This window comes from Sorex fumeus, unplaced genomic scaffold (genome assembly GCF_029834395.1).
Source record: "Sorex fumeus unplaced genomic scaffold, SorFum_2.1 ptg000047l, whole genome shotgun sequence".
In the NCBI taxonomy this organism is placed as follows: domain Eukaryota; kingdom Metazoa; phylum Chordata; class Mammalia; order Eulipotyphla; family Soricidae; genus Sorex; species Sorex fumeus.
This window is the reverse complement of record NW_026606104.1, coordinates 47,470,771-47,485,045: the sequence shown is the minus strand read 5'-3', so window position 1 is coordinate 47,485,045 and position 14,275 is coordinate 47,470,771. Positions and strand designations below refer to the sequence as shown.

General features: G+C 46.5%; 1 protein-coding gene across 3 annotated transcripts in view; it reads right to left on the bottom strand.

The window, feature by feature from the left end:
- KHDRBS1 (KH RNA binding domain containing, signal transduction associated 1) overlaps positions 1 to 12,579 on the bottom strand; it is a 46,019-nt gene extending 33,440 nt beyond the window's left edge. For 2 of the 3 annotated variants that reach the window (XR_008793704.1, XR_008793703.1), the window contains exon 1: positions 11,944 to 12,579. Coding sequence is in view for 1 of the 3 variants with exons in the window: in XM_056123187.1 (XP_055979162.1) it covers positions 11,944 to 12,325 (382 nt within the window). In the remaining 2 variants the exon portion in view is untranslated. The remainder of the gene's footprint in view (positions 1 to 11,943) is intronic. The other variant, XM_056123187.1, reaches the window with a different exon arrangement.
- Positions 12,580 to 14,275: the final 1,696 nt, after the last annotated feature.

Genomic DNA, 14,275 nt, shown 5'->3' with positions numbered 1-14,275 from the left:
CAAAAAAGGATACTATATCTGGGAGAGGAAGAAAACATTCAATATTCATTAAGCATTAAATATTATATAAATAACTTATTTAAAAAAAACAATACTTTATATCCACATTTTACAACCAAGCAAATAGAAATCCAAAAGTTAAATTTTCAGGCCTGAAATTGCCAAAATATTTAAACACTGAGGGATAGGAGTGACAGAACGGCAAATAAACTGCTTTTCTTATACACAGCTGAACCAGGTTCAATCCCCAGCATCCTATATGGTCCCCTGAGCCTGTGAGGAGTGACTCCTGAGCAATGGACTGGGAGTAAGTACTGAGTGCGGCCAGTGTGGCCCAAAGGCCAAAATAAATAATACTCAAGTTTTTTCTAACTTCAAATCTTTTTTTTTTTTTTTTTTTTTGCTTTTTGGGTCACACCTGGCATTGCACAGGGGTTACTTCTGGTTCTGCACTCAGGAATTACTCCTGGCGGTGCTCAGGATGCTGGGAATCGAACCCGGGCCAGCTGTGTGCAAGGCAAACGCCCTACCCGCTGTGCTGTTGCTCCAGCCCCCAAATCTCATGTTTTTATTATTGCTTTTCAATGAAGGCTTGAGGGGAAGGACAGTGGGCACTAAAGCAAGAAAGAACTTATTCTATAAAGCTTGAGGAAGCACAGTTTATATTCAATTGATACTGCCATGTGGTGACAAACAACGAAAGGGCTCTGCAATGTCTTGGATGTTCAGCTGCCTGATCTTTTTTCAATTCTATCTCCTTGGTTTCACTTTTTCTGGGAAGCTAGGAGCAAGCTGTAAAGGAAAGAGAAAACAAATAAACAAAAGTAGATTCCTTAAATCCTGGACAAAACTTTCTAGACTAACTTTTGAAGCTGACTGCTTTAACTGATCTTTGTCTAGATCTCTGGAGACCCTAGATTTCCCGAGAGGCAAAGAAAGAAACCGTAAGGTGTAAACAACAGAGGTGACCAATTTGTTTCCCAGGTAGATGCTTACAAATAATCATATCTTATGCAATGCCTTCTATGTGCTAATAAGTGTTTTATGTTTATCGTTTCCTTGTCTTTATAACCAAAATTATTCCCTATTTAACAGGTGAAGAAATCTGGGTTCAGAAAAAAAATGTTAAAACCCAAGATCACAAAACTATTTAGTGACAGCAAGTATTCAAATCTAGGTCATCCAACATCAGCAAATTCAACTGTGGCACTTCTTTTAAGGGCCCTGACTTCTTTTATGGTACCTGAATCTTTCAGTTTCTAGGTAATCTTATCACAACGAGACTTTATTATTCAAAACATGGTTCTGAAATGTATGTCTCAGAATATGTTTCCATTGTGATGCCAATGGCTAAGCCCAGGGCTTCACACGTATGTGGAAGGCAAGTGACCTACTGCTGGGCTACACCGCTTTCAAAGAACAGACTGGGTTTGATGCCCAGCTCTGCTAAGTGCTAGGTGTACAACACTGTAACTTAATTTCTCTTACTATCTTCTCTTTTTCTGGCCATACCCAGTTGTGCTCCATCTACTCCTGGCTGTGCTCAAGGAACTGAACGTGCAGTTCCAGGGACTGAACCCAGGTCTGTTGAAAGTCAAACTTTTTATCCACTGCATTTCCTCTCCAGCCCCATTTTTGTGAATATCTTTTTAAAAAGGTATTTATACCTCTAAATACAGCATTCATTACCCTGTTAATGATTTTTGGATTCCTTCCACAACTAACCTATGTAGCTGTCATTCTTAGTGCAATGCCTAATTATGCAAAAGGCATCTATAAACGTTCATTGAATGAAAGAAATGTACCATTAATACCCTCAACTTCCCTCAGCAATTTATTACCTCCTCATTCCCAAGTTAATTTTGGTTTCCTGAGCACAGGCAATGGTCAAGGCTTACTCCTGCTGGGTCAGGGGATGATATGGGGTGCCAGGGATCCAACCAGTCATCGTGCCCAAGGCAAGCACCTTACCCACTATACACCCCCTTCCCAAATTAAAACTTTCAAGGTTGTATTACCTTTCAAAGTTACAAGTTTACTAAGAACTATCTTTGTATTAAAAAGACATCTATGAGTATTGCAACATTGTATGACTGAAACCCAATTATGAAACATTGTAACTCTGTACCTCAGTGATTCAATAAAAATAAATAAAAAGAAATCTAGAAGACTGAGAAATAGTGTAGCAAGTGGGGCACTTGCCTTACTCTCCGGGCCCTGGTTTGATCCCCAGCATTCCACCTGGTTCCCCCAAGGGTCTGAAGGAATTCCTGAGTGCAGACCCAGGAATACATGCAGCATACATACTCCTAAACATCACCCAAAACAAGAACATGGCCTGAACATGACCCCAAAATAAAAACTGTCTATATCTATCAAATTACTTGTTTCAAGCAAGAGAACAAAGGGATAGATTCTTAATCTTCTTTTGGTGGAATCAACCCTTGAGGTTCAAGAAAGTTACAGACTTGCTCCTTAGAAAAGACAAGACAGAATGAGAATGGGAAAGGAAACTCAACCCAATACCCCTCTGGATAAGGGTTAATATCAAGGATATACAGAGCACTGGTTGAATTCTACAAGAAAAAACATCCAACCCCATCAGAAAATGGGGCGATGAAATGAATAGAAACTTTCTCAAAGAAGATATTCGAATGGCCAAAAGGCACATGAAAAAAATGCTCTTCATCACTAATCATCAGAGATGCAGATCAAAACAACAACGAGATATCTCACACCACAGAGACTGGCCCACATCCAAAAAACAAAAGCAACCAGTGTTGGCATGGATGTGGGGAGAAAGGGACTCTCCTACACTGCTGATGGGAATGTTGACTGGTCCAGCCTTTTTGGAAAACAATAGGGACGTTTCTCAAAAAACTAGAAATTAAGCTCTCATTTGACCCAGCTATATACCACTTGTAGGAATATATCCTTAAGATGCAAAAAAGTACAGTAGAAATGACATCTGCACTTGCATATCTATTGCAGCTCTATTTACAATAGCCAGAATCTGGAAAAAACCCAAATGCCTGAGAACAGATGATTGGTCAAAGAAACTTTGGTATATCTACACAATGGAATACTACGCAGCTGTCAGAAAAAAATGAAACCAAGAAATTTGCACATAAGTGGATCAACATGGAGAGTATCATGCTAAGCAAAATGCATCAGAAAGAGCAGGACAGAGACAGAATGACAGCAGCCATTTGTGGAATATAAAGTAACATAATAGGAGAATAACACCTAACGATAGTAGAGATAAGGGCCAGGAGAATTGCCCCAAGTCGAGTTCATGTGCTGGGGGAAAAGGCAGGAGGGGAGGGAGAAGAAACCACTAAGTAAATTATGGTTAGGGGGATTGCTCGTGACGGTAGATGTGTGCGCAAAGGAGACTATAGACCAAACATGATGGCTGCTTGGTGTCTACCAAGCAAGGTGTTATTGCAAACCATAACACCCAAAAGGGGAGAGAGAGTAAGAGGGAATGTGTCACAGAGGCAGGGGGAGAGAAGAGGAGGGGGAGGCGGCAGGGATACTGGGAACACTGGTGGTGGAGAAAGGGCACTGGTGGAGATGGGTACTCGAACACTGTTTGATAATCACGAAAGTTTGTAAGTCTGTAACTGTATCTTACGGTGATTCATTAAAATAAGAAATTTAATAATAATAATAAAAGATACAGACAGCAATTCACTATGTTAGCAATATAAAAAAAGCCCCCAGGGGCTGAAAAGATGGTATAGGAGGTAAGCCACTTCCTTGCACATGGCCACTTTCTACAGAGTAAGTCTTAAGCCAGGTGTGCTCCCCACAAAAAAAACCCATCTTCCAATGAGTCCAAAGGGCTGAGTCACTTCCAGGATAGTGGCAAACCCTATTATGGCATGTTGACCATGGTCTACTACATCTCTTAGGGAACAATTCAGAATTCGGGGCTTAAAAATGGAGAAACAACTTTACATTCTAATTACCATTACTATGGAGGAATGGGAGTTGGGCCACACCCAATGCTGCTTAGGGCTTACTGGTACTTGTTTGGTGCCAGGAACCAGTGTTGGTCACATCAAAGACTAAAGCCTTATGTCCCTGTCCTTTCTCTGCAGCCCTGCAATTACTGTACTTACAATGGTTTTTTTTTCCCACTTAATATACTTCTCTCTTGATCTATGCAAGTTCTTGCATGTATCAATAGTTTTATTTCCTTTTATTGATGAGCAGTATTTCATGGTATGGACATACCGCAATTCAACTTAAAAAACAAAGAACAAAAAATGACAAAGGACTGGAGAGACGGTACGTGTGCTTGCCTTGCACATGGCCAAGCAGGGTTCGATCTCAGGCATTCCATATGGTCCTCCAATGCCACCAGGAGTAATTCCTGGGTATAGTCAAGAGCAACTCCTGAGCATTGCTGGGTTTTGACCAAAAACAAACAAAAAAACCCCACACATTTTAGCTATTTATCTACTAAAGATATAATTTGTTTCTAGTTTTGGATATTTTGAAAAAAGATGCTATGAATATTCAAGGACAGATTTTGTCTGAACCGAAGTTTTGTTTTGTTTTGTTTTAATTTTTATTAGTGAAACATTAGCGCCCTGTAATCCCATCAACGGCCAAGACTCAGAGACTATAAAACCCAGCTCCCGGAAGCGCGCGGCTGCATTCGCGGCCACGCGACATCTTATCATCTCATTCCTACTTTGGACAACCTGGCAGGCTACCGAATGTAACCTGCCCACACGGCAGAGTCTGGCAAACTCCCCGTGGCGTACCCAATATGCCAAATACCAGTAACAATGAAGGGTCTCATTCTCCTAACTCTGAAAGAGCCTTTAGTATGGCACTTTCTAAAAATCTCAGGGCTAGGATGAAGAAGACGTTACCCTGGTCTGCTCGAGGCAATCGACGCGTGAAACATCATGAGGTACAGTTGTAGACTTACAAATTTTTGTGCTTGGGTTTCAGTTAGACAATGATCGAGTACCCATCCCTCCACCAGTGCCCATTCTCCACCACCACTGATCCCAGTATCCCTCCCATCCCCTATCCCCCCATACCACCCTGCCTCTGTGGCAGAGCATTCCCTTTGTTCTCTCTCTCCTTTTGGGTGCTGTGTTGTATAGAACACACATCAAGTTAATTCTGGCTTTTTTTTTTTTTTGGAGGGGGGTGATAAGGGGAAAAGAAAGAACTCTCCCGAGCAGTGCTCAGAGACCTGGAGTCCCTTTAGGAAATCTCAGCAGACTAGAATGCAGCTGAAGGCAAGGACTGAGGCGGCAGTGCTGTTTATTGAAATGGGGGTAGGCCACAACCAAAGCACATGCCTTGATCCTTGTAAAATCTATCCAGTACCTACAATCTACATATCTAGATTGACAAAACAAAACAAAATAACTTTATTGGATATATGTACACTAAAAATCTATCCTGCTGTATCTGTTGTATTATCAAGTTAGACTTTCCCTACTAACAGCAGATTTCTAAAATTTCTCTTGCTGCATAGAGCTGTAGTTTTTGTTTACATCGCTAAACATTTCACTTTATAAATCTCACAAGTATCCAATCAAGTGGTGAAACAAGTTGACCATTTTGCTAACAAGGCGCACCATTTCATGAAAGAGGCATTAATGCACAAATTTATTTGGCCTTATTCCTAGGAACAGCGTTGAATTTTAAGGAATCTGAATGTTAAGCTTTCAAATGAAATGCCATGCTGTTATCCAAAGTGGTTGTACCAAGTCACACTTTTACCAGCAATGTTTAGGATTTTTTTTCTAATTCCTCTCAAGCCCTAATTCAACTTAATTTTCTCAATGTAGGCTTTCATTATTTTCCTGCTTCCAAAAATCTTTTTCACATTAATCTCCATTTATTTTTAATTACTTTATATATTCAGCACATCAGACTTAACAAAACAATTTGTAATATCTCCAGAGAGAGTACAGCCTTACAAGCTGCCGACCCAAGTTTTATTCCTGGCACTACATGTGGTCACCCAGCACCAACAGAGCCAGGAGTAAGCACACAAGAGCAGTGAGGTACAGCCTGAAGACAAAAACAAAAACCAACAATCAAATAGACCTTTTCGTTGTTTGCCTGTCTGGTAGGACTCAGGGCCTACTCCCAGCTCAGTGCTCTGGGGACCACACAAAACATGTAAACTAGCCCTTCACTACAGATTGGTCTCGTGGACATTACAGTGCTGCTCATTGGCCCCACGGTAAAACCCCAAGTAACTTTTAAAAATATACTTTTATTTTAAATGCCATGAAAAGTTTATTTTTCTAACTGACCAGATTTCCATGTTGCCTTAACTGCCACATAGTTAATTAACTTTTATTTGTATTTTCCTTGGGCTGGAGTGATAGCACAGCAGTAGGGCATTCGCCTTGCACGCGGCTGGACCAGCTGGGTCTGGTTGGATTCCTCCACCCCTCTTGGAGAGACCAGCAAGCTACCAAGAGTATCTTGCCGGGGCTTGCAAAGCCTGGCAAGCTACCGTGAGGTATTCAATATGCCAAAAAAGTAACAAGTCTCACAATGGAGACATTGCAAATCCACTGATGAACAATGAGAGGACAGTGCTACAGTTAGTTTTAAAATGAGTGTTTATGGTGGGACTGGAGCGATAGCACAGCAGGTAGGGCGCTTGCCTGCTGACCCGGGTTCGATTCCCAGTATCCCATATGGTCCCCCGAGCACCACCAGGAGTAATTCCTGAGTGCATGAGCCAGCCTTTGCACTGCCGGGTGTGACGCAAAAAAAAAAAAAAAAGTGTTTATGGGGGATGGATTTATAAGTACTTTTTTTTTTCCTTTTTGGTTCATACCTGGCAATGCACAGGGGTTACTCCTGGCTCTGCACTCAGGAATTACTCCTGGCAGTGCTCAGGTGACCATATGGGATGCTGGGAATCGAACCCAGGTCGGCCACGTGCAAGGCAAACGCCCGACCCCACTGAGCTATCGCTCCAGCCCCTATAAGTACTCTTTTAAGATATTGATAATATATTAAAAATGTTTACTGTTCTTGATTCCTATACACATTTTTTTTGAACTGCAGAAAGAAAAATACTCTTAGAAACAAACAAAAAAAAAAATCCGAGGGGCCAGAAAGATAGTACAGCAGTTAGGGTGCTTGTCTTGCATGGAGCAGAGACAGTTTGATCTCTGAAATCCCATATGGTCCCCCACAGCCCCACCAGGAGTGATACCTGAGCGAAGTGCCAAGAATCAGTCCTGAGCATTCCCAGATGTGGCCCAAAAAAACAAACCAAATACAAAAACAAAAACTGAGGGTCTTGAGAAATAGTACAGTGGATAGGGCCTTGCAACTACATTTGATCCCTAGCACCACATATACTCCCCACACAAAAGTGATCCCTGAGCACAGAACCAGGGGTAAGACCTGAGCTCAGCTGGGTGTCGTCGAAAAACAAAGCAACAACAAAATGAAATAAAGATTTGATATTGGGCAGGAAGCTAGTACAGCAGGTAGGGCATCTGCTTTGCACACCTGGGCTCAATCCTTGGCATCCCATGGTCCCCCAGCATGCCAGGAGTAATTCCTGAGTGCAGAGCCCAGAGTAATCCCTAAGCATCACCAGGTGTGACCCTCTCACCAAGCGACAGCACAGTGGGTAGGGTGTTTGCCTTGCACGCAGCCAACATGGCCGACCTGAGTTCGATTCCTCCGCCCCTCTCGGAGAGCCCGGCAAGTTACCGAGAGTATCTCGCCCAAACGGCAGAGCCTGGCAAGCTCCCCGTGACGTATTCGATATGCCAAACACAGTAACAACAAAGTCTCCAATGGAGACGTTACTGGGCCCGCTCGAGCAAATCGATGATCAACGGGAGGGCCTTTACTTACTTATATACTTTTAAAAAGTACTTTGTGCGGGCTGGAGCGATAGCACAGCGGGTAGGGCCTTTGCCTTGCACACAGCAGACCCAGGTTCGATTCCCATATGGGTCCCTTGAGCACCACCAGGGGTAATTCCTGAGTGCATGAGCCAGGAGTAACACCTGTGCATTGCTGGGTGTGACCAAAAAAGGAAAAAAAAGAGAAAAATAGAAAGGTACTTTGTTTCAGAAACAAACATGGGTACACAGAGTACTGGAATGTCTACAAATGCACCAAATCTAAACATCACCGAATCTAAATATCACTTCAGTTAATACAGAAATCTGTATTAAGATTACTGTGCTATTTTTTCCATCATGATGAAGGTGAATATTCACTGATCAAATAGTCCGAGGCCACCTGGCAACACTCTTCAGTGAACTGAAGTTAGAGTGGCCAACAAAGCAAACAGATGATTTCTGCCCTGGTGAATCTGACATCTTAGTTATGAAGGGAAAATTCAAGTAGTTAACACATACAATATATGGTGTATCAGATGCTGAGTGTAAAATAAAGCTGTCAAAGAGGGAAAGCAGTATGATTGACAATGGAAAAACAGTTCGGTAGGTAGGTAGGTATCTCTCAGAAAACGAGTATAGTTCCGAAAACAAAACAAAACAAAAAAAGGTGCCGAAGCAAGAGTACAGTCGGAAGAGTGTTTGCCTAGCACATGGCCAACCTGGGTTGGATCCCCAGCACCCCATATGGTCTCCCAGCCCACTAGGAGTGATCCCTGAGCTCAAAATGAGGAGCAAGCTCCAACCTCAGGTGGGTGTGGCCAAAACCTGAAAGCAAACCACCCCCATAGCCAGAAAATTAGCACAGGTATCTGAAAGTGTCACTTCAAGTTCTAGGTTCTATAGATCGTCAATTTGCTCGAGCGGGCCCAGTAACGTCTCCACTGGAGACTTTGTTGTTACTGTGTCTGGCATATCGAATACTCTCGGTAGATGTCCTTCTAAAATTTAACCTGTCATTCTTTGTTATGTTTTTGGGCCACACTGAGCAGAGCTCAGGGGACCATACAGGGTGCCAGGAACTAAACCCAGGTCAGTGTCCTGTAAGGCAAGCAGTCTGCAGCTGTTCTACTGCTCGGGCCCAAACTGTCATTTTCCACTGCCCTTCATTAGTATTCACTCTGATGATTTCAAAGGGGTTTTCTTTCTTGCTTGTGTGCTTTCATTTCTTGGTCACACATGATTCAGGGTTGGGACAGAACTCTGATAGGCCATGTGCAAGGCAAGGCAGAGGCAAGGCTGTATGCTGTACTTTAACTCCAGCCCCTAGAACACTTTGTTAAAAAAAAAGAATCACCAAGAATTACAAAGTTACAAAGGAGGAAAGATAATACAGGGTAGGATAAGGTACTGGGATAGGGGCCTCCGCCTTGTACTGCACAAGGCCATGGCCAGGAGGCCAGCCTGGGTTGGATCCCCCTGGAATCCCATAAACAGTTCTTGGCCTGGTCCCTCTACTACCGCACACCCCTCAGTAAAACTGCTCAGGAGTAACCCCTGAGCATAGCTAGGTGTGGTCCAAAAACCAAACCAAACAAAGTTACAAAGTTATTCATGATTGAGTTTAAGGTCTACAATGTTCCAACATCAATCCCTTTCAATGTCCTCAGCTTCCCCTCAGCCCTTACCAGCTCCCCGCCTGCCTTTAAGGTAGTCAGGAGCTACCCCTCATTCCCCCCAACATTTTTTTCCTAAAAAAGGAAATTCTGTTGGTTGGGGGAAAATGGCAGAGAAAGTGCCTTACAAGTAGGAGTCCCCTGATGTGCCTCCTCATCCCTCAGAAACACTACATTAAAAAAAATTTATGATAATATGTTGCAGGTAATCTAATGGCGAGGTAGAGAGGGTCAGATGTGCGGATCCAGAATTACTAATGTCTAGTTATAATACTTATAAATTGTTACCATATGTAAATTATTTAATTTACTTGCTAGGGTTTTCTCAAGTGACTAACTTCTCTGTTAGTAGTGCCATAAATTTAGGTTAAATATTTGATGTTAAGTGTTGAGATCAGTGCCTGAAACAATGTTTCAGCTACAGTTTTCTTTCTTAGATGTATTTTTTAATCAAGGCTTAAAATATCAGTACCACCTTTTCAGTCAGTGAATTAACTACACTCCCCTTTCTACACCAATCAGAAATCCTTAAACGTTGGGTCCAACTTATAACAAGATACCATGCTAAGTAGTATCCCTTACAAGCCATCTTCTCAGCAAGTACAAGCATCTCGTTTTGATTCAGGAAAAAAATTATTTTTAAGTCTATGTTAAAAAGATTAAGAAGTTAACCAGTGAGTGAAAATTACAGTAACTTTTAAGAACTGATAGTTTTTTTATAGTGATCTTAAGAAATAATCTGACTCTGAAATACCACAATGAGCACTTGATGTAGTCAGAAAAAAAAAATCACTTTGCAAATCCACAATATAACCACTATTGATTTAGAACTAGAAAACTGGTAACAAGCTGTCATCTAAAGAAAGGGAAACAAGGGCCACTGTGCCTGTGCTGCCACACACTTTTTTCATAACTCACTAACCCCTTTTACAGATGGGGTTATCGAGGATCAGAAAGGACCTGAAATTCAAATCCAAGTCAACACCTTAAAATTCTCAAGTTTGTTTTAGTCTCAGGCATTTAATCTGCACTGATCTAAAGGCTTGAGGAAATTAAGATTAGACCAGTAAATCAACCTTACCATTTAGTCTGACATCATTAAGTCTGAACATACTTGTATTCAGAGTGTTCGCTATGTTCAAAACAGACCCCCTCCAAAAAAAAATTCCTGCACTTAAAAGAGCTTGCCAGAACACAGTGACAGTAATGTTCAATGACTGTTACAGAACAGCAAAACCCTGAACTGAAAATATAAGCAGGTCATCTTAATCTTGTTCTTTGCCAGCACGTGCTGCGCCTGTTTGAAAGCAGACCCCTTTCCAATGTTGGGGATACAGAACAAAGGGAGGGAAATGTTTCGTTCAAAAAGACCTGTCCGTTATAGCAACCTTGCCAAAGAGTCCAACCATTCGTTCTGTGTTGACGCCTGTTAATTTTAACCTGCTGAATAAAATTTGGTCAAAGAAACGCATCATTAAATCGTTTTAACAAGAAGTGAGGGTGAAACAAACGTCTTTTAGAGAGGAATCTGAGCGACTAGGTGATTGGCCGATGTTGAGCAGGAAAGGAGCGCTGGTCTTGAGAACAAAGACTACTATTTTCACTATCGAAGCAACGGGGGAAAAAAAATCCAACGAGGCCCAGCCTTTCAATTGTAAACACTATGCAACTTTTCTCAATTTCGGTGTAATTCTTTGGGGAATCCCACGCAAAACACTCTCCAACTCCTCCTAGCATCCCGTTTAACCGCACTGAGGCTATGAGCCCTCCTCCGCCCCTCCTCCCCAGCAAGGGTGAACGCACGTTTTTTAAACTAAACCTCCAAGCTCTGCGGCAATGACCCGCTGCGGACGGGGAAGCGGGGGTTCGGGTAACCTCCGGCTCCGATTCCCACAGGTTGCTCCCCGCCTCTGCGCTCAACTTCAGCTCCAGTTACTCCGAGTGGGCCGGGGCTCGGGGCCCCGCGTCGGTCCGCGGCGCGCTGGACAGGGCGCTCGGGCCTCGCCCCACCCTCCCGCGCGCTCCCCGCTCCCTCCTACACCCTCCGCACCCGAGCCCCAAGCAGCGCGCTCTTTCGGGGTGGGAAGGGGGATGGGGAAGGGAAAGGCTCATCGCCTTTCTGGAAGGATCCCGCCCCCCCGGCAGCGGGAGGCGGGGAGCCCGGCACTATCCATCACCGTCTCGGCGCTCGGAGATCCCCAAGTCGCCTTCGGGCCTCCCCGGCAGCCCAGAAACCCGCCTTGGTGCCCCGGGCCGGCCTGGCAGCGCTTCGGCGGGCCCGAGCGGAGGCGGCGGCGGCACGGGGGCTCGCGGTGGCTCGGCTCCCCCGGGGCGCGGGCAGCGGGCGGAGAACAAAGCCCCCCGACCACCCGTGCCGGGCGGCCCCGCCAGGCCCCGCTTACCCGCCGTCAGCAACTGCATGGCGTGCGTGAAGGACGGGTCGAGCGAGTCCTTCTCGGCCATGAGCTCGGGCAGGTACTTGTTCTCCGGTTCCATCTTGACCGAGGCCGTGGCTGAAGGGGGCAGCAGCGGGGTCGGCGCCGGGCCGCCCACCGTCGCGTCGGGACCCGTGGAGGCGGGCGGCAGCAGCGGCGGCGGCTGCGTGGCCGGCGAGGCCCGGGCGCCCCCTCGGGAGCCCCCTCCGCCGCCCCGGGATCGGTGGGGCAGCGGCGGCTGCCGAGAGGGCGCCTGACGCACGGAGGGGTGGGCACCCGAGGGGTCCAGGGTGCAGCTGCGGCACGAGGAGCGGCTCATGCGCGCCGCGGGGTCGTCCCGGCGCTGCATCGGGGAGGATGTGCGGATCGAGGGGTCGAGGGAGCGACGCGGCGGAGGCCCGAGCGGCGGTTAGCGGGGTGGGGAGAGCGGGAGCGACGGCGACCGAAGCCGACCCGAGCGACCCAGCGAAAGAGAGCACCGGAAATGAGGCGGCGCGCGTGCGCAGCCGGCCACCGGCACCGCCCTTGGGTGTCTCCGCGGAGAACAAAGTCTCCGGGCGGGCCAGCGCGCCTGCGCAGCGCCGCGGCGCCCGCCGACTCCGACTGCGCGCTCGCCGCCGGCCTCGGGGCCCGCCAGGCCGGAGCCCTCTGCGCAGGCGCGCGTGGCCGCGGGCTCCGTTCGTTTTCTTGCCCACGTGACTCGGCGCTAGCGGGACACGTGTCTCCTCCCCCTGAAGGCCGGGTGCGCGGAGGGGGCGGGGGCTGTGGAATGTCTTTGTCTGCGCGCGGGCCCGGAGCTGCGGGCGGGGCGCCCCGGTGCTCGCGGGGCCACGCCCCCTCCAACGGCTGCGCGCCGGAGTGGGGGCCCGCTGGAGTCGGGTGGGAGTGGGCGTCCGTGGGGGCCGCGGGAATGGGGGCGGGGGTGGGGAAGGCTGGAGAATCGAGGGCGTCCGGGCAGGAAGGGAGGCGCGGGGAAAGTGATCGCCGGAGCCCGGAGCGGGGAAAGAGACTGAAATCCGAGGTGCGGGCGGTGAAGGGAGAGAGGGATGCGGCAGGGTGAGGGGAGCGTGCGGGGACAGATGGGGAAGGACTGCTCCGTGGGGACACTGAAGGCCACCGGAGGACTGGAACTGAGAGGGAAGGTGGAGATCGGAGACCTGGAAGCCAGTGAGGAACAGGGCCCAGACCAGAGCAGGGCACCCCACAAGTCATCTAACTTTTCCTGGAGGGCAGGTTCTCCAACGTTAGCCATGGCTAATCGAAGATGTAGTTTTTTTTCAAAGACACCTTAAAAGCCGTCTAGCCCGACAGAAGAATACTGCTTTCTGCTGGCATCCCACCTCCACCCTCTACTTTCTTCGGTCTGGGGAGGCTCTTTCCACTGAAGGGCAGGGCCCCTCCTGCTTCTGTGGGCCCCCCTATTATGCGTCATTCCAGACGCCTCTAAGAGACCCACCCTTTAAACTTCTGAAGACCCAGGTGTATACAGGTGGGCCGCCCTGGAGTGTGTTGTGCAAAAGGATAGCCTGCGTCTGTACTCTGTCTCCAAAATCTCCGGGCTGGAGAAATTGAGGTCACTTATGTGACCAACCGGGGTCAGGTCCCCAGCACCCCATATGATGTTCTGAGCCCCGCCAGTAGTGATCTCTGAGCACAGAGCCAGGAGTAAGCCTTGAACACCGCTGGGTGTAGACAAAAACAAAAATCTAGTGTCAGACCATTTCCTAGCTCACAGATTTTTTTGCTTTTCATGTTCTAAGCACAGTCTTCCATTTCGTTACCTTCTGGACAGTTTTTATAATAAACCCATTTCATTTTGGGGTTTTTTTTTGGGGGGGGTGACGCCCAGCAGTGTTCAGGGCTTACTACTGGTTCTGGTGCTCAGGATCACTCCTCAAGGGGCTCAAGAGACCATATGGGGTGCTGAGTTTTGAACCAGGGTCAGTCATATACAAGTACCCTTCCCTCTGCTCAAAGCCCATGCTTTTCAACAATTTTATAATGTCTTCTGGATTCCTGGAACTGGTTGCTTTTTTGTATCTGAGACTTAGAGGCTTTCAATTAGCCTTCATTAAGGCCCACCTACCTTCTTGGGGATAGAGGAGAGAAATTACCCATAGAAATGAGAAAGATACACAGTATTGCCATAAATTGTCACATGTACATTATATGTATGTGCTTCCAGTGTCTGGTGAGTACTTTGAAGTCTCATGGGTCGTTAATCGAAAAGAGAGAAAAGGTTGTTTTCAGATAATTATGAGAACTGTAATGTGGCAAGTGCCAAAAGATAAGTGAATAT